Source organism: Phascolarctos cinereus, unplaced genomic scaffold (genome assembly GCF_003287225.1).
Source record: "Phascolarctos cinereus isolate Bilbo 61053 unplaced genomic scaffold, phaCin_HiC Scaffold_2;HRSCAF=192, whole genome shotgun sequence".
Taxonomy (NCBI): domain Eukaryota; kingdom Metazoa; phylum Chordata; class Mammalia; order Diprotodontia; family Phascolarctidae; genus Phascolarctos; species Phascolarctos cinereus.
In genome coordinates, this window is record NW_027555625.1 from 88,783,323 (window position 1) to 88,804,030 (window position 20,708).

Here is a 20,708-nt window from a genome sequence, read left to right on the forward strand (position 1 = left end):
AGAAGTCTGTCAGTTCTTATATAATAATATCTTGCACTGATACATTGTTTATGTATCATTTTAAGATCACTACCCTCCTGAAAGGTGGAGAATATTATCCTAGAATCATAGATTGGAAACTGAGTTATAGGGAAAGGCAATGATTTACCCAAAGTTATACTGAACTAGGATTAGAACCCAGATCTCCAGGTTGTTAGGGCAATGTCCCTCATACTAGACCAGACAGGTCAATCTTTCACATATACTAGATCTAATTCAGAGTGTCACTTCCTCTGTACTTCATTGCTGTCCCCCTCATCGCTATCAGTGGACAGCTTTAGTAAATGCTTCTGGGATCACAGAGCCATCTTGGGCACCATACAAAGAGTTCAGGTGATATTGTCCTTGCCCTATGAATACTAAATCCAAGGTACTCCACTCCTTAACCTACAAGGAGCCTCTGAGTTACATCCAACTTTTAAAGCACCAACATCCTAGTGAACTCTATAGGAACTGGAAGGACTGTTATGTGGGGGAAAGTAACCAAAGACGGAACCTTGGCAAAGCACTCTTGGTGCTTTTCTTCCATGGCCATCTTCAAGAGCGTCTCCCCCATGTCAGGGAGGGAAGGCAGGGGGCCTCTCTCTTTTCCTGTCTTTCCGGACACTGCTAGTGTCACCAGATGCAGCAAGGCTTCCAGTGTCAGCTGGCGTACTTCAGGGAAGTCAGACTGTAACAGCTGAATGAGGGAAATGGGACCATCCTTTATCTTCTCACTGGGGTCAGCTGCTGTGGCAAATATGGCGGCTATCACCAGTCTGGTGAGGCTCTGCAAATACTGGATCAGACCAGGGATGGCAGAGGAAGAGGGGATTCCAGTTTTTAGTTCAGATTCAGAGATGATTGTGCCAACCTCTTCCCAGAAGCCGAGGATTTTGAGACCTAAAAAGCAAAAATCACAAGGAAAAGTGACTTTGCTGCCTTTTTGAAAGAATACAACAGAACCTCCTTCCCTTCAGAGGATCGTAGAGCGAGAGCTGCAAGGAGCCTCAGAGGCCATTGGACCAACCTCGCCATTTTACAGATGCAGAAACTGAGGCTGAAGGAGGGGAAGGGATTTGTCCAGGTCATATAGGTAACGTCAGAGGTGGCAGAGCTAGTCCTCTTTTCTTCTCTACCACTGATTCTTCAAGGGTGTAGGATTTCATTAGTATGAGTCCTCCCTTCCCTGATGGAGATCATAGCCCTATACACCCTACTAGGCAGTATTCGTGAGTTGCTGTTGGCAAAAAGCAGAACAACACAGAACCCCCCAAAATGACCGCTTCATGGCTCCTCTCAAGTCAGCTGGGCCAGTGCTTGCCTGATGTACACTCAGTTCACTGCCCACCCCACGCAGAAAATCTTTCCAGCTTTAGCAGAACCTGCTGGAGCCTGTGTAGAATATTCCACAGTGGAGGGGCAGAACTTACGGCTTTGGAAATGCATCGTCGGCATTTCAAATGTCTTTCCTGAATTGATTCCATATGGATTGTTTAGAAATGAGGGGCCCTTCAACAATGAAACGTCTATTTAAGTGTAAAGGTTGTGCTTAGCACAGTGCCCGACACATAGTAGGAGCTTTGTTGTCCAGTCATTTCTGACTCTTTGTGACTTCATTTGGGGTTTTCTTGACAAAGATACTGGAGTGGTTTGCCATTTTCTTCTCCAAGACTTAATAATGTTTATTGAAGTAAAGTGGCCAAAGATAATAATTTTGAAGAAAATTGAAGATTATTTTGAAAAAAAATGGATATCTTCACCTTTTATATTGTGTTGTAGCATCTGATATCTGGAAGAAGGCATTTTAAATTGGGAAATTCAAAGACACTAGTTCATTGGAAATTTCCATCTGTACAGATACGGAGAAGAGCACAGGAAAACAGCAGTGTCACATAAGCCAATGGAGGAGAGAGTGCCTGGTCACAAGGGTGGGGAACCTGCGGCCTCGAGGCCTCATATGGCCTTCTAGGTCCTTGGGTGTGGCCTTTTGACCAAGTTCAAGTTTTACAGAATAAATCCTTTCATTAAAGGGATTTGTTCTGTGAAGTTTGGATTCAGTCAAAGAGCCACACTTGGGAACTCAGAGGGCCACAGGTGGCCTCAAGGCCACAGGTTCCCCACCCCTGGCCTAGGATGTCAAAAGCTTCAGAGGTATCAGATAGGATAAAAACTGAGAAGAGGTCATCCAACTACACAGTTAAGAGATTACTGGTAACCCCGGAGACAAAAAGTCAGAAGAGTAGTGGAGTCAATTGAAAGGGGTTGAGAAATGATCTGAAGATAAGGAAACACTGGCAACAAGTGTAGATAATTTCAGTATGATAGGTTGATGAGATAGCAGGGTCAAGGTTTTTTAAAGGGTGGGGTGACCTCGGAAACTTTATTGGCAATAGGAGAGGAAGCAGTAGAATAAAAAAAAAACTGAAGGAGGATGGAAGAGAAGGGAAGGGGTGAGAACAGAGGGAAAGGGGACAGGCAGGAGAGAGAGTGAGTAGAGAGAGAGAGAGAGAGAGAGAGAGAGAGACAGACAGACAGACAGAGAGACAGACAGACAGACAGACAGACAGACAGACAATGAGAATATACCACTGAGGAGGCAGGTGGCTCGATGGGACAGAGTAGCATCAAGTAGAGGGCTTGATCTACTTATTGTTCAGTCATTTTCAGTACTGTCTAACTTTTTGTGACTCCGTTTGGGGTTTTATTGGCAAAGATACCGATGTGGTTTGCCATTTCCTTCTCCAGCTCATTTGACAGATGAGGAAGCTGAGGAAAACAGGGTGAAGTGACTTACCCAGGGTCACACAGCTAGTAGGAGGCCAGATTTGAACTCAGGAAGATGAGTCTTCCCAAATCCAGGCTCAAGATGTAGTAGAGATCCACAGCATGTAGTAGAAGACAACAGAGAACTCACTGCAGATGTCTTCTACTTTTTTAGTAAGGTAAAGCAAATTCCTTTGGGAAGGGGGAATGGAGAAGAAATGGTATGGGGAGTTTGAGGAGAGAAAAGGTTTTTAAGACAGCCATTCCATGAAGTGTCGTAGAGTCAATCAGGGAAAAATAAACTGCCTAGCAGCAGTGAGGGCCCAGGTAATATTAGGTAACAAATTTCAGTGGCTACAACCTACACAGTGAAGTGACTTTCTTTAGGAGTGTTCATCAGTGTGCATGTGGAGAAGGTAGATGGTAGGGGTAACCCAGGGCTGGAGTTTGGCATGGCATGAGCAGTTATAGACAGAAGGAAAAGAAGGGAAAAGGTGGAGGACAGCATAGAGCTGAACTGGTGAAACATGGGGTCAAGACTGAGAAAGGAGCAAAATGGCAGCCCAACTGTGGTCAAGAGAAGCTCGGTACAAGTTACAACAAGGATGAAAAACAGACCTAGTGGCATGGAGCAGAGGACAAAAAGGTAACGATAGAAGGTTATGATTAGAAGAGAGAAATTTCAGAGTTTAAGGTAATGTAAATAGCACCCTTTTGGGTGAGGAAGCCACCAGCAGCACGGTTCGGAGTGTCCCTGTGTGTGAGTTTAGGTGTCTTCCCTAAAGTCCGGGTTTGTTCTTGGGACAACATGTACTGTTTGTGTACTCTCGGGAGAACAAAGAACTCTAGTGGGACATGACCCTGGTCTGGCTATGAGCAGTAGGCAGGAACCAGAGATCTAGCTGAGGGAATGCAGACTGGTCAAAGAGGGAGCCAAGAATGAGCCGTGGCCCGACACTAAGCTAACCAAACTTATGTCTGAGGTTGTGTCCCCAACGCTCTCCACTGCTTTGCCTCCCAGGAACTACAGTAAAGACATGTTCTCAAAGCGGGCCTCGAATGCCAGAAAAATACACCTTTCTAAAATCCCTAACATTTGAATAATCAATAAATGTGAGCTGGATTGTCCACAAAGGTACCAGACAATGCAGTCAGTATTTTCTAAACTGGACTTAGGAAAGCTGCTGATGGCCTTCAACAGACCTTTCCTCTTTTCTTCTCTCTGAGGTTATCTCCAACTTACTCTGAATATATCAGCCAGGTGGTCAACAACAACAACAAAAATTGATAATGCTTAACATAGAAAGTATTGGTTGTGGGGCAGCTAGGTAGCACAGTGAGTGGGTAGGGTGCTGGGTCTGGAGTCATTAGGAAGACTCAGCTTCATGAATTCAAATCTGACCTCAGACACTCACTAGCTATGTGACCCTGGGCCAGTCATTTAACCCTGTTTGCCTCAGTTTCCTCATCTGTAAAATGAATTGGAGAAGGAAATGGCAAAATACTCCAGTATCTTTGCCAAGAAAATCCCAAATGGAGTCACAAAGAGTTGGATAAGACTGAAACAACTCAACAACGATGACAACAACAACAACAACAACATCCCATTCACTACAGGAACTATTCTAGATTTCATCTCAAGTCTCCCACCGTACTCCCTATTCCCCACCCTCTCAGATGAGGACAAGCTCCCTTATCTCCAAGTGGAAAAAAGTTTTCTTGTTTTATAACTCCTTGAATTTATCTCCCACTATTTCCTCCTTTACTCTAGTGTCTAACAAAGAAGTGGCCTTCTTCCCCAAGGCCAGTTCTTCTGCAAGTACACTTGATTCCATCCCCTCCTGTTTTCCTCAGCAGACTGCCCCCACAAGCATCTGTACCCCCTCATGTTTAATCTCTTCCTAAACACCTAGGCAATTTGTTTCCTGCTACCTATAAATATGCTCATATCTCTGCCATCTTAAAAAAAAACAAACCAAAAACCTCTCACTAGATTCTACCATCCCCACTAGTTAATATCTTATATCTTACTTGCTTTTCTCTGCCCAACATCTTGAAAATATCTACACTTGCTCCATTCCCCCTCCTCTCACTCTCTTCTTCACCTTTTGCAATCTGGTTCCAAACTTCATTACTGAGTTGAAATTACTCTCTTCAAAGTCACCAATGATCTTATAATGGCCAAACCTAATGGCCTCTTCTCAATTCTCATCCTTCTTGATTGTTCCAGAATATTTTCTCCTCTCTTAATAAATGAGCACTTAATAAATGTTCACTGACTAACAGACACAGGCTTAATAAATATTCATCAACTGAGAGTAAAGGCATGCCACATGGACAGTAGCCTGTTCTGATTTGTGCCATTTTGTACTGGTTAGACAAAGTCTAGCTTTGGGGGACCACATCCCCCTAGAACTTTAAATCATGAACTTTTCCATGAATATAGAAAACTTGCCAGCCCACCTTTGCTGCTCGTACCCAGACAGTGAATAAATAAAACTCTAAATGAAAGACCTGCCTACCATAAACTGTTACTTGTCCTGGGGTGAGGGATAAGTGACATGGCTGTGGTTAAGAATCTAAAGATGTGACTAGACCAGACAGGCCACATTTGCTGTAGTTCCCAAAAACCCAAGGGCGAGTTTATTTTTTTGCCCTCATCTAATTTCGTTTGCGTCCTTGCATTGCTTGCCTAAAAGTTCTTTCTATTCTGGAAATGGTTTTCTTTTAATTGGAAACAAATCATGATTATAGCTCTCTAAATGAGTGAGAAAACCCATAGGAATGAAGATTTTTTTTTTTTGCTGAGATCTTGCTGTAAGTGTCTCAAATCTACCTGTGAATTATAAGTCTCAATGGTATGCTTTGATAAAGTGATCAAATCCAACAAAGGGCTCAATGATAACAACCGTGTATCTGCCCTTTAACAAATGTGCTGTTAAAACCAGGCAGTGACAAGTTTCGCCAGGAATCTGGGTTTTTGAGAAACAATGAGAGTAAGCCTTATGTCACAGTCCTGTCCTGGAGGTCCAGCACTATCTCAGGCAGGTCCAGGCCTGACCACACTGGTGTCAACTGTTTTGCCTATGAACACTGGAAATCCAGAAGCAGGCGCCACAGTGATCCTTCTAAGGACTTAGAAAAATCAACATGAAACGAGGAAATCAAAGAATCACAGGATTTTGGGGTTGGAAGGGATTTCAGTGGCCATCTATCTAGTCCAATATATCTAGGAAAACAATGTCTTTTATACCACGCCCAACATATGGTCATCTGGCCTTCATGATGACTTCTAGAAAGCTCTCATTGTTAGGCAATGTTTTCTTATTATCAAGTCTATATTTGTTTCTTTGCAACCTTCTAGCCACTAGGCCTGATTTTACTTTCTGGGACCAAGTAGATCCCCCTCCACTTTATGGCCTTTCAAGCATGTGAACACCAGTTTCTCAAAAGAGAAAGTGATTTTACTTATTGGTGCAAATGGGAAGAATGCGGTAGAATGGCGAGAGAGGAAGCATTTCATTTAGCATTTGGTATTTCATTTACTGGTATTCAAAGCCCTCTATGGATAGAGCTAAAGTTAAGATCCCAAGTGGAGCTCCAGAAGATGATTAAATGACTTTTTTCAAATATTGGCAAATATAATAAAAATAATCCCCACATACTCTTAGGAAAGAAACAGAGGATTTTTAGAAAGAATCCAATCATATTTCAATGTTGTGAGGCTAAGTCAGAGTTGAGCACATTAATTTTATTTAAGTTTGTATTCTTCCTATTAAAAAAAGGAGGGGGCACAAGAACTCAAGGCCAGATTTGCTATTGGCAAATAAGTGGGGAGCAGGGAGGGGGAATTTGTGGCCCCCCAGCTCCCAGATGTTTTTTTCTATGTTAAGTGATGAAATTCTTATCAGACAAAATTCTAACCAGATACAATTCAAGTTCTTATCTGCCAACAAAGTAACTACGCTAACTCTAAAAATTATTTGAATTTCTCTTCTTCCTTGCCTTTGCCTCCTAGTTTCTCTGGCTTCTTTGAAGACTCAATTCCAACCCCACCTTGCGTAGGACGCCTTTCCCAATCCCCCCAGATATTAGTGCCTTGTCCTCTGAGATCCCCTTCCATTTGGTGTGTATATATTTTGTATGCACATAATTGTTTGCATGCTCTCTCCTCCACTAAAAGGTGAGCTCCTTGATGTCAGCAGCTGGGTAGTTGATTTGCTTTGCATCCCGGGCACACAGCACAATGATTGGCACATAGTGAGCGCTTACTAAATGTGTGTTAACCAACTGAAGGACTACTTTGCAAACTCTGTAGATTTTCACATCTGGCTTGTGTAATTTTTAAGGAACTACATAATATTTTAAGAGTAGCCACAGAACAGAATGGAGAGCAAAATCGAGCTATTGGCTGGATGACAGCTGATATAATAAAACCTTGGCTTCTAGCTATCTAGGAAAAACTGCTTCCTTGTATTTCCCTAAAGAAGAACCCTTCTAGTCACCCCTGCTTGGCATGGCACACTCTGAGAAGTCTGTGGGCTGAGGGGCTTTTGGACAACCACTGATTTACTTCTCTCAGGCTTAGGTTTCCGGGCTTCTCCTAGCCTTCTCTCACTCTCATATACGTAATACTCCATCTCATTCTCAGCTTTTTCCTAAATGGGATAATGTAACCTACAATATAACTAACGTTTATATGGCACTTCAAGGTTTACAAATCATTTTCTTTCCAACAACCCTAGAAGGCAGAACAGGTGAATGTTATTATAGGTAAGGAAACTGAAGCTCTGAGATTGACTAGCCTGATGATCACACAGGATCTGCTACATGATTAGAACTTAGGTTTCCTGACACCAAGGCCAGTGCTGTATCCACATTGATAACTATGAATTCTTTCACCTGGGGCAAAGTCAGTTCATTTCAATGGGAGTGCTGGGTGGTGGCGACATACGACCACCGATGTAGTCACAGTAGGGCCTTACAGGGGTAGGCCAGAATGAGGATCCAAAGAGAGATGTACAATGGCAATGCATCTTTTGGGATAGCATCAGAGCAGGCCAGCAGGGGATTGTGAGGTGTAGCAATAACAGTCCATGGGTTGCCATGATAAGCAAGAGAGCTCCACACAGATGTTGGGTGATGGGGATCAAAGCCCTGGTCACCTCTCTCTGATTACTGGCCTGGTGCTATCCACCGTGACTCACTGCCTTTCCAATATCAGGAAGTAGATAGCCTCTTTTTCTTTGTTGGTAAGGAAAGAAAGTGAATTGGTAAGACCACTTTTTGAAAAGTGCCTTGTCAGGTCACAAAGTAAAAACACAGTTGACTTCTCTGGCCTGACAGACCACTGAAGAGATCAAGAGCTGGAAGGGGAATTAAATTTGAGTTTCTTTTGGATTTTCTGGGGTATCCGATGCAGCAGGGCTCTGCACACAGGAGGAGGACCTGGGAGGGCACTGAAAAAAATTGTGGATAATAATCTGAAAGGTTCATAGGACCACAGAGGCCTTCAAGATCAATTTCCTCATTTCACAGATGAGGCAACTAAGAGCCAAAGTGGTTAAGTGAAGATGTTCTTAACCTCTTTTGTGTCATGGACCATTTTTTTTTGGCAGTTCGGGGAAGTATATAGAGAGAATAATGTTTTTAATGTATAAAACAAACTACATATGGTGACAAAGGAAATCTATTATATTGAAATCATTAGAAAAAATTAGAGAAAAAACAACCTTATGGACACCAAGTTAAGAAGCTCTCGGTTTAAGGATCACATAGTAAAGTGGAAGAGGCAATATTTGAACCCAAATCCCAACTCTAGAGTTGAAATTTTCTAATCATTCATCATCATACATTATTGGCTCTTTGGAGATCATGGTATAAATTCTGTTCTTTAAACTGGAGACAAAAACAAAGCAACTGCATGTGGGATCTGTTCTTCACTAACAGTCTTTCCACGAATTTAAGAATCTAGCTATTTAGATACTGTTATTACATAGCTAAACTTCTGATTAGCCATTTTTCTTCTGTTTTTCCAGTCCAAAGGTCATTCCTTTTTTTTTTTTAATTTAAAAAAATTTTTTAACATGTATTTTTAAAACTTTGGGTTACAAATTTTCTCCCTTCCTCCCTTCCCACCCACCCTCATTGAAAAGGCAAGCATCTGGATACAGGTTATAGATGTGTAGTCATGTAAAATACTTCCATGGTAGTCATGTCATGAAAAACCAAGTATATTTCCCTTCATCCTATCCTACCCCCCATTTATTCTATTCTCTTTTTTGACCCCGTCCCTCCTCAGAAGTGTTTGCTTCTGATTATGCCCTCTCCAATCTGTCCTCCCCTCTAGCAACCCCCTGCTCTGTTGTCCTCTTCCCCCCTTATTTTCCTGTTGGGCAAGATAGATTTCCATATACCATTGTGTATGTTATTCTCTCCTTACGCCAAATCCTATGAGAATAAGATTCACTCATTCCCTCTCACTTTCTCCCATTTCCCCTTCACTGTAAAAGCCTTTTCTTGTCTGTTTCATGTGAGATAATTTACCCCATTCTACTTCTCCCTTTCTCCTTTTCCCAGTATAATCCTCTCACCCCTTAATTTTATTTTCCAGATATCACCCCTTCATCTTCAACTCACCCTGTGCCATCTATCTATCTATCTATCTATCTATCTATCTATCTATCTATCTATCTATACATACATATAATTTTTTTCCCTCCCACTACCCTAATACTGACAAAGGACTCATGAATTACAAATATCATCTTTCCCTGCAGGAATGTAAACAGTTCAACCTTAATAAGTCTCTTATGATTTCTCTTTCCTGTTTACCTCTTCCACATTTCACTTGAGTCTTGTATTTGAAAGTCAAATTTTCTATTCAGCTCTGGTCTTTTCCTCAGGAATGCTTGAAAGTCCCCTATTTCATTGAATGACCATTTTTTACCCTGAAGGATTATACTATTTTGCTGGGTAGCTGATTCTTGGTTGTAATCCTGTCTCTAAAGGTCATTCCTTTTGTCAGAGAAAACAGAAGAAATGGAAGAGCTGAGGAGCTCTGCACACTCCAGACTGTCCATTGTCAGTGGTCAATGGTCCTAGTCCTTCCTTAGCTTCCCTTACCTAACTTTTTGCTGAATTCTTAGCTCAAGGTGTAGCCTGCAGCTGAAAAAAGAAAGATGTTCCTTTTTCTAAGGCCATCTTCAACATGGAACACAGACCTAATATTGAGGCAGGCATGAGCATGGAGTAAATTCTGCTTGACTCTTGGGTGAGAAAAAAGATGTGGCCGTGGACAGAGCCAACCCGAGCACTAAGGCTTGGTTAAGTTCTGCTCCTTAATACCCAGGTAGCTTTGAACAAGTGTCCTAACCTCATCTGTTAAATAGAGATAACAGTATTTGTATTACTAACTTCATATCCACCAAAGTCCTACCATGAGTTGCAAAGACTTCGAGTATGAGTTTAGTGACAGGCTATATTATGGTCTCCAAAGATCAGTCTGGTCAAATTTGGGGAAGTTCACCATCTAAAGACTGGTCACCAAATGATGGATTTTTTTGGGGTGGGGTGGGGGGAAGGGTCCATAGTTAACTCACAAAACAAGGGCAGTGAGGTGGCAAAGTGGATGGAGTGCTAGGCCTGGAGTCAGGACTCACCTTCCTGAATTCAAATCTAGCCTCAAACACTTACTAGCTGTGTGATCCTGGGCAAGTCACTTCACCTTGTTTGCCTCAGTTTCCTCATCTGTCAAATGAGCTGAAGAAGGAAACAGCAAACTACTTCAGTATCTCTGCCAAGAAAACCCCAAATGGGGTCATGAAGATTCAGACATGACTGAAACGACTGAACGACAACAAAACCATCTATGAAGGTGTGGAAAGACTATGATCAGCATTAGTGGAGACAGTATTCACCCCCACGAAATCACGCATCTGCCAAACTCCCAGCATTGTTAAGGAGGGCACAAAAAAGACTTCTGTAATTTTGAAAGTGTTACATAAATTTATGAAATTACCAGCAGCACTGCAAACAATTATACCTCAGACTACTGGTCATCTCTTCTCTCTAGCCTTTCTTCCTGGGTCTCCATCTACTTTGTGAACACAACAGTCATTGTTTTTGAGTGTTGTATCTCTGTGCCTATCCAAATATTCTCCATTCTTCAGGCCTCAGTTCCTTATCTTATAACTCCATTTTGCTAATTCTTCCCTGTCCACAAAACTTACTGTAGCTGAATTCTGGCACTTAATTACACTTAGCGTTTTGTTGCTCTTGAATTGTTTCATTTGTCAAAGTCTTCTCTCTTGGTAGACTGTTAGCTCTTGTAGGGCCTGTCGTCCTCTTTTTCTGGCATCCCAGACAGAGCTTTTCAGGCTCTGAAAACAGTAGCAGTAGAGAGGAAGTAATACAACCTCTGCTACTCATTTTTCTTCTTGCAGAGTATTAGAACTGCTCCTGTGAATCACAGTTTTAGATCTCAAAGAGAGCTCATGTTATTTTACAGGTGAGGAAATTAAGGCCCAGCGATTTGCCTATTTCCTTCTTTTGGCTGGCTGGTCTGTAGTACACTCTGTAAGTAACATCTTTTCTCTCAATTTACCTCAACCCAAATGTACTCTGAACATGCTTCCTGGCTTGTTTCATATGAGTTCATCTTAAGATACACCTCCACACAACAGCTCCTTTTATCTGGCCCAGGGCTGAGGAATCTGCAGCCTTAAGGCCACATATGGCCTTCTGGGTCTTAAGGGCAGCCTTTTGAATCAGATTTGTTCTATAAAACTTGGATTCAGTCAAAAGGCTGCCCTTAAGGACCTAGAAGCCACCTTAAGGCTGCAGGTTCTCCATCCCTGATCTAGTCTGTTGTTTTTGAATGAAATGTACCCATTCAATAGTCACATTCCAATTATGAGTGCCACTCCATCAAATAAATTATTACTCATTTAATAATAGCCAACATTTATATAGTGCCTCCTACATGTTTTATAATTATGAACTCATTTGATCTCCACAATAACTTTCCAAGACAGGTGCTACTATTATCCCCACTTTTCAGTTGAGGAAACTGAGGCAAACACATTAAGTGACTTGCCCAGGGTTACATAGCTAGTAAGTGTTTGAGGCTGGAGGTTAATTCAGACCTTCCTGACTCCAGGCCTGGTGCTCTATCCATGTACCATCAAGTTCCTCCAAATCTCAGTGATTCTTATAAAGCTAAATTTACTGCATTAAGTAATCCCCTGCATTAAGGTTCTCTAATTCAACTTATTTATTACCTATATTTTGTGCATTTATGGATAGATAACTGAAGCCAAGACTTTCACTGCTGACTCTCTTTTTGGATATTCACTTCCCCTGAATTACAAACAGCAACTTTAAGGGAAAAAAAAATCTAATCACAGTAAGACAAATTCATCGAATTACTTCCAATACTTTTCTCAGGGTGGTAAGAACATGTCAATAAACAGCTCTGACAACTAGTACTACTTCAGACTGTGAACTCCTTGTGAATAGAAACTGTTTTTTCTTTATCTGGAAAATGAAAGAGGCGGGGAAAGTGATCTCCAAGAGTCTTTCAGTATTAAAATTCAACATTTTTTACTGAGTTCCTATTACATATCATATTCCCAAGAATGGGTTCATTTCAACATTAACTTGGTAACCAAACAATTAAATCCTCTCCTATTTTTCACCCCTGCAAAGTTCCCTTTCCCAAAGCAAAGTGTTTATCTTTAGTTCCCTTTTCCTTCTCTCTGAAATTATTTTGCATTTACTTCTATCAATTTGACATATACCCATCTGTGTACGTATTGTTTCTTCCCAGTAAACTGTAAGCTCCATGAGGGCAGGAGTTGTTTCCTTTCTGTTTTTGTGTTCCCAGAGCTTAGCATAGTGCCTAGCACATTACAGTTACTTGATAAATGCTTTTTTGAGTGAATGAATGAACTATAGAAGCCAGGAATCTGGTGCTTATTTGGGGGCTCTCTATTGACTGGGAAAGATGCCTTCGGAAAAAAAGAAATACAAAGATGCCTTTGAAATGGTGGCAGGTTTTTAGGGAAAAGCAGCAAAGTTTATGAGACTGAAGCTTGGATCTCCTTGGAATTTCATAACTGCAGGCGAAGGCTCAGAGGCTTCTAAAAATATGCTTCCTATTTGCCTTTCTCTCCTGAGCAGAGCTGAAAGAATGGTACCAACTGTACCGAATTAAATACATGGGCACCCTGGGCTGATAAAATTTATGACCCAATGAAAAGATAAGAATTGTTTTTAATTTATTCAGATGGAGTTGGTTAAATTTAACCTCATTAGACCAAATAATCAAAGCAGGTGTTTGTAAGTTGCCAATATTTTTAGTCTCTGTTAGTTGTTTGGCTATGCTTCCTAGGAACTTAGGTAAAGGAAGTTAAAATATCATTAAAATCAGTGACCTTATATTCATTCCTGTCACACACATACACATACATTACTCAAGCTTTAGGCGGTCCTAAATACTGGGCATTTTTAAAATGTCTCTCAAAGACCTCTGCCATTTAGTCATTACCAACATCTAAGCTGTCCTATGGGAAGGCTTCCATTACTATTCTAACCTTCATTACCTAAATATAAGCAACATAAAACGGGAGCCTGCCTCCTAATCTTAAACCAATCTACAAATTCCACTGGCCAGGCATTGAGAAAAAGTATTTAGAGATGCTGACTTTGTTCTCAAATGCTGGTCACTTTAAGATGTTTAGAGGCAAAATAACGATAATAAAAACAGTTGCTCACATTCCAGCTAAAACAAAACGTTTATTGCGCTTGGCAAGACTACTGCATCTGAACTATAAATCTCAACTAACAAAGAAACCACAATGCACACCAACCAAACCGCAGGGTGTGGGGATGTGTTTTGCAAAGTGGCTGCAGGTAAAATTTTAAAAGGAGAGAAGTGTCTGGTTCTGTTAAGTGGCCCCACCTTCTCTCCATTAACTGCCTGACAGAATCCCCCAGTGCGCCCTTAAGTCATTTGGTGTGCTGTTCCCTCTTGTTAGCGAACAGGAACACAGGCAATTAAAATATTCGAGTAGTTGGAAGCTATGGGCATGAGTACTCCTCCCTCCCTGGGGCCTGTCATCCTCTCCTGGATTAAAGTCCTTCATTGCTGTCCTAGTCCCAACCTGTTATTTCATCCTCATAGAAATTTCCTCTCTGATACAGATCTATCTCTAAGACCGTAATTTATGGTTTTACAGAGTTGCCTGAAGTGCTGAGGGAGAAGCTTGAGTGACCTGCCCACGGTCACCCACCTACTATGTATCAGGGCTTCTAGACTGCAAGGCTGGATCTCTCTTCACTGGGCCAAGGGGCCGCTCAACCTTCAGTGACCACAGACATGTACAGGTTTACAAATGGCTTCATATGGCTAATTATCTTTTCATGTTTGTAGCTACCTGTGAGGTTAAGGACTGCATGCATTAAATTTATTTTTGGACCAGAATTCTCTCTCTCTTCACTAGCTACCTTATCCATGACCCTCTATCCCCATCTCCATTATGTCTCATTTTCCCCCATTAGAATGTAAGATACTTGAGGGTAGGAATTATTTTGATAACTTGTATTTTCAGAGCTTAACCTAGTGGCTGGCAGACAGTAAGTGCTTAATAAATGTTCCTTCCTTTTTTCTCCTCTTTTTCTCCTTTCTTTTTTTCTTTCTCTCTCCCTCCCTCAACTTTCCTCCCTCCATCCATCTATCTATCTATCTATCTATCTATCTATCTATCTATCTATCTATCTATCCATCTTTCCTTATTCTTCCTATTCCTGATTCTAGCCTTGAACTACACTGTATCCCACTGTCCTTTAGAGAAATGCTGTTGTTCGTCCTTCATCGTGGAAAAGGCCCAATGACATCAGAGGGAGATGTCTTGAATTGCAAGTGAACTGGATTTAAGTGAGGCAGAGCTGTGCAAAGTCATCAGCCTTACCCTCTCCTCCAGAGTTATCAGAGTCCAGAGGCAAGTCATAGGTCAGGGCAACTGTCGAAGGACCAGGACTCAGAGGAGACCTTAGTCTTTTTAAGCTAAGGTCTTTCCCAGACCTTTTCCCTTTCCCAGGTCTCAGTTTGTCTGAGGCAAAGCCCATTAAGTAATTAAAGGCTAGGCAAGAACTGGGGCAAAAGATGGCCCAGTTTGCCTTGACAAAAGAATCATTCTGGGAGGGCAAGACCCTCGGAGTTTCTGGCCAGAACAGAAACAATTGCCGTTTACCTCACTCTGAGCCATCAAAACTCAAACAATGAGCAAGTGAGGCTTGGGCTGGGACCTATTACTGGCCAATCAGTGAAAGCCACGATGATTTGGGTTTAAAGGTATAGTCAAGTAGCTCCATTTGAATCCCAGTGGGCTTTATCAAAGCTATATTTCAAGAAATCATAAATGAAAGCTACATTAGACAAATGAGTTAATTGTCCCAGTTTTAAAAAAATGACAGAATAAATAAACAGGGAAGGAAAGAAAAAAAAATCTAGCCTCCAAACCCCAAGACATCTTGCAAAGTATAATCTATCAAAATTTATATTCCTTTGGACAGAGACCCACAGGTAAGGGTATGACTCTTCATGTGGATGGAGGGGGGAGTAGAGGGGAGAGGAGGAAGAGGAGGAGGAAGAGTAGTAGCAGCAGCAGCTGCAAAGGCTAGCCTCGGGAAAAGTGTAACTCTGGAAGCTCAGCCAGGGAAGCTCATGGAGTGTTCAGTGTCAGCTCCCTTTACTTCCAGAAAGTCCTCCCAGGCATCTGGTCCACCATCCTGAATGAATGATGCTCACTGACTGACCAAGTTGGTCCCAAGACAGAAAGGCAATGGTGGCAGCAATGCACAGTGGAAAGATGGGGGTTTCGAGTCTGAGGACTTCTCTGTGATCTTGGACAAGTCACAACCTCCGTGGGCCTCAGCTTCCTAATCTGTAAAATGGAGTGCAGGGCTATATGACCTCCCAATTCCCTTATGATTCTAAATAGATGAGCACATCACTGAATTCCCTCTTGGTCATAGATAAGCAGACACCGCAAGCAATTGTTAGGAGTGGATTAAGTAGGTGAACTCCTGTCCACACTGTGTATGTACAGATGTATGAACAGGCAGGCAGGCGGTGAAGCCCTAGGCCTGGAATCAGGAAGACCTGAGTTCAAATCCAGCCTGAGACATTTAGCTAGCCATGTGACCCCATGAAAGTTTTTAAACTCTGTGTGGCTCAGTTTCTTCATCTGTAAAATAAAGGTAATAACAGCACCTACCTCCTGGGGTTACTGTAAGAATGAAATGAGATAATACTTCTAAAGTGCTTTGCAAACCTTTAAGTGTCACAGACATTTAAAAATTGTTAGCTATTAGGGACAAACAGGGAAGAGAGGAAAGATTTTAACATTTTTTGATAAAAGGTTATATTCAACTGTGGAGACAGAAAGGTGGCTCAGTGAATAGAGTGCTGGGCCTGGAGTCAGGAAGACCTGAGTTCAAATCTGACGCCAAATACTTACTAGCTGTGTGACCCTGGACAAGTCACTTAATCCTATTTGCCTCAGTTTCCCCATCTGTAAAATGAGCTGGAGAAGGAAATGGCAAACCACTCCAGTATCTTTGCCAAGAAAGCCCCAAATGGGGTCACAAAGAGTCCAACACGATGGAAAAAAAGACTGAACAACAACATTATCTGCTTTTCAGATATATCCTAAGGATCATGGGACTTTTCCATCTGACTTGCTGCTAAAACCTTTCTGTGTGTTCTCTCTCCCATTAGAATGTGAACTCCTTGAGAGCAGGGCCTGTCTTGCTCATATACTCAGAGCTTAGTACAATGCTTTGCATATAGTAAGTGCTTAATAAATGCTTCAGTTTTCATTCATTCATTCAAATGGGAATAAGCCTGTAGCCCAGAAGCAATATGTTGTTTCCACATAGAAACACAGCAGCAGTGGGAGTCAAGTGGTGACCAATTAGGATTTCAGAAAGTTTCTAAAATTCTCCATCTGTGTCACCAGTCCCAGACCAGCATGGGAGCAGCCTGCCTCCTCACTGTTTCAATTACAAGCCTCTCCTCCAAATACCACCCCCACCAATCCCATTCAGAGGCTATAATTTTCTTCTTGGAGAAACTGATACACCGATGGTGACAGCTAGATCCACCAGAGGGAAGGAATCAGGGACTGAGAGTCCTTGCAGTTTTAAAAGGCTTTTAAAACCCAAACAAACTCATGATTTGAAATGGGAGGGAAAAACAAGTTAATAGTGAGGGGAAACCTCAAAATTGTTGGGAAGTACCAAGATGAAAGTTCAAATCACACCAAACACATCACTGTCTGAAGCTTTTCTAATCACCTTCTCTCTCTATCCTTCTTCACTGTTTTTATTACACGTTTCCCCAGCGCCAGAAAAGTACCTTTCTTTAGAGTGGGGGTGGGGGAGAGGTCATTTGCACGATATGATTTGAAGGGGGGATATAGGAAAGTCCCGCCCCATCCCCAAATCTCTTTTTTTCCCCTTGGTATAGTGGAAAGAGCACTAAACTTGGAAGTAGATTAGGAAACTGGCTCTGTGTACTAAGGGGGATGGTTTCAGGGAAACCTGGGAACATTTGCATGGCCTAACACAGTCAAAGGAGGTGAGCAGAACCAGGAGAAAGAGTAGTTCAGTAAGAACAACAATGTAAAGAAAAACAACTCAGAAAGCCATAAGAGCTCTGATCAATGAAATTATTAGCAACCACATTTCAGAGAACCACTGCTGATGCTACTCACCTAACAGAAAGGTGATACACTCAACACACACAGTTATGCCTTCCTCATCACAGGGGTCTGGGGTGCAGCACCCCTTCAATCTGGAAAAATGAGGGTAAAATGTTTTGGCCCTTCCTTCATACCAGAGAAGAAATCTGAATTTTTTCTTTTTCTTTTGTGGGGTGTTTACAGTACCTTATTGATTTTGTTTGACTGATTCTTGATGTCTCATTGAATCATTAGCTTCCACTTACCCAATTATTTTCTTCAGTTAGCTTTTATACTTCCTTTTCCATTTGGCTAATTCTTCTTTTTAAGGAGCTGTATTTGCTTCTGGACTTAAAAGAGGAGAGGAGGAGGAGGAGAGAAGATGGAGATGCCCAACTACTCACAACACTCAGAGAGGCCTGAGCATCCTACATGGCTCCAAGAGGAACCATGAGGAGATGATACCAAATGGAGACACTTCAATGCTAGCAGAGTCATAACAGGGAGGAGCAAACCCAACAGCTTTGGAATGCCTGATGCCACCGTAGAGAGCCACATGTACCAAGGAATGATGAGGCACAGAGACCTGATGAGGAAAAGACCTGTGGGCCCTGCCTAGGTATTTGTGTACATTACAGGGCAAACAGGCCGTATTCTTTCACTGGTACTGAGAGCTGTGTGGACCTTATAAATCTTGAGAAAAGCTGGGACCCACAGATAATTATAACAACCACAAGAAGCATGTAAATAGTGCTATAAGGTTTCCATCAGAGGAGAGGATTACTTGGTGCCTTAAGGCAAGGGTTCTTAACCTTTTTTTTTGTCACAGACAACTTTGGTAGTCTGATGAAGCCTGCAAATCCCCACTCAAACAATATATATTTTTTAAAAACTTAATTAATTTAATTTTAGTTTTCAACATTCACTTCCATAAGCTTTTGAGGGTTAAATTTTCTCCCCCTCCCTTCATACCTTCCTCCCCAAGATGGCGTGCAATCTGATACAGGCTCTACATATACATTCCTATTAAACATATTTTCATATGAGTCAAGTTGTAAAGAATTAGAACCAATAGGAGGAACCACAAGAAAGAAGAAACAAAACAAACAGAAGGAAAAAAAAAGCAAATAGTATGTTTCAATCTGCATTCAAACTCCATAGTTCTTTCTCTGGATGTGGACAGCATTTTCCATCATGAGTCTTTTGGAGATGTCTTAGATCACTGCACTGCTGAGAAGAGCTAAGTCTATCGAAGTTAGTAATCACACTACATGGCTGTTACTATGTATAATGTTCTCCTGGTTGTGCTCACTTCATTCAGCATCAGTCATACAAGTCTTTCCAGGTTTTTCTGAAGTCTGCTTGCTTATCATTTCTTATATCACAATAGTATTCCATTATATCCATATACTACAACTTGTTCAGCCATTCCCCAGTTGGTGGGCATCCCCTCAATTTCCAATTCTCTGCTACCACACGAAAGAGCTGCTATACATATTTTGTACATGTGGGTCCTTTTCCCATTTTTTGTGTTGGGATACAGCCCTAGAAATGCTATTGCTGGGTCAAAGGGTATGCACATTTTTATAGCTCTTTGGACATAGTTCCAAATTGCTCTCCAGAATGGCTGAATCATTTCACAACTCCATCAACAATGTATCAGTGTTCCAATTTTCCCACATCTTCTCCAACATTTATCATTTTCCTGTTTTGTCATGTTGGCCAATCTGATAGGTATGATAAGGTACCTCAGGGTTGTTTTGATTTGCATTTCTCTAATCAATAATGATTTAGAGCATTTTTTCATATGACTATGGATAGTTTAATTTCTTTATCTGAAAACTACCTGTTCATATCCTTTGACCACTTATCAATTGGGGAATGATTTATATTCTTATAAATTTGACTTAGTTCTCTATATATTTTAGAAATGAGTCCCTTAGTGCAGACACTGGTTGTAAAAATTGTTTCCCAGTTTTCTGCTTCCCTCCTAAGCTTTGTTTGTGCAAAAACTTTTCAACTTAATGTAGCAAAAATTACCCATTTTGCATTTTATAATGTTCTCTATCTCTTATTTGGGCATAAATTCTTCTGTTCTCCATAAATCTGACAGGTAAACCATTCCTTGCTCTCCCAGTTTGCTTATAGTATCAGCCTTTATATTTTAAATCATGTACTCATTTTGACTTTATTTTGATATGTGGTATAAGATGTTGGTCTATGCCTAGTTTCTGCTATACCATTTTCCAGTTTCCCCAGCAATTTTTGTCAAATAGTGAGTTCTTATCCCAGAAGCTGGGGTCTTTGGGTTTATCAAACAGTAGCTTACTATAGTCATTGACTACTGTGTCTTGCATACCTAATCTATTCCACTGATCCACCTATTTCTTAGCCAGCACCAAGTAGTTTTGATGATTGCTACTTCATAATACAATTTAAGATCTGGACCAGCTAGGCCATCTTCCCTAGCATTTCTTTTCATTAGTTCCTTGGTATTCTGGACCTTTTGTTCTTCCAAATGAATCTTGTTATTATTTTTTCTGCTGTATAAAATAATTTTTTGGTAGTTTGATTGCTATGGCACTGAATAAGTAAATTAACTTAGGTAGAATTGTCATTTTTATTATATTAGCTCGGCCTACCCATGAGCAACTGATGTTTTCCCACTGTTTAGATCTGACTTTATTTGCATTAAAAGTGTTCTATAATTGTGTTCATGTAGTTCCTGAGTTTGTTTTGGCAGGTAAACTCCTAAATATTCTATAATGTCTACATTAACTTTAAATGGAATTTCTCTTTCTATCTCTTGCTGTTGGGCTTTGTTGGTAATATATAGAAATGCTGATGATTTGTGTGGGTTTATTTTAGAACCTGTAACTTTGCTAAAGTTGTTTATTATTTCAAGTAGTTTTTTACTTGATTCTCTAGGATTTCCTAAGTATATCATCATATCGTATGCAAAAAGTGATAGCTTTGTTTCTTCTTTGCCTATTCTAATGCCTTAAATTTCTTTTTCTTCTCTTATTGCTAAAGCCAACCCTTTTAGTACCAAATTGAATAACAGTGGTGATAATGGACATCCTTGTTTCACTCCCGATCTTATTGGAAATGCTTCTTGAGATAATCATGTGGTTTCTGTTAGTTTTCTTGTTGATATGATCAATTACTCTGATAGTT

The 20,708-nt window shown here is 41.0% G+C and overlaps 1 protein-coding gene across 4 annotated transcripts in view; it reads right to left on the minus strand.

Annotated features, from left to right (window-relative positions):
• THADA (THADA armadillo repeat containing) overlaps window positions 1-20,708 on the minus strand; it is a 443,253-nt gene that overhangs the window by 73,014 nt on the left and 349,531 nt on the right. For all 4 annotated transcript variants that reach the window (XM_021001257.2, XM_021001256.2, XM_021001255.2 and 1 more), the window contains one exon: window positions 536-921. In XM_021001257.2, coding sequence (XP_020856916.1) covers window positions 536-921 — 386 coding nt within the window. The remainder of the gene's footprint in view (window positions 1-535; window positions 922-20,708) is intronic.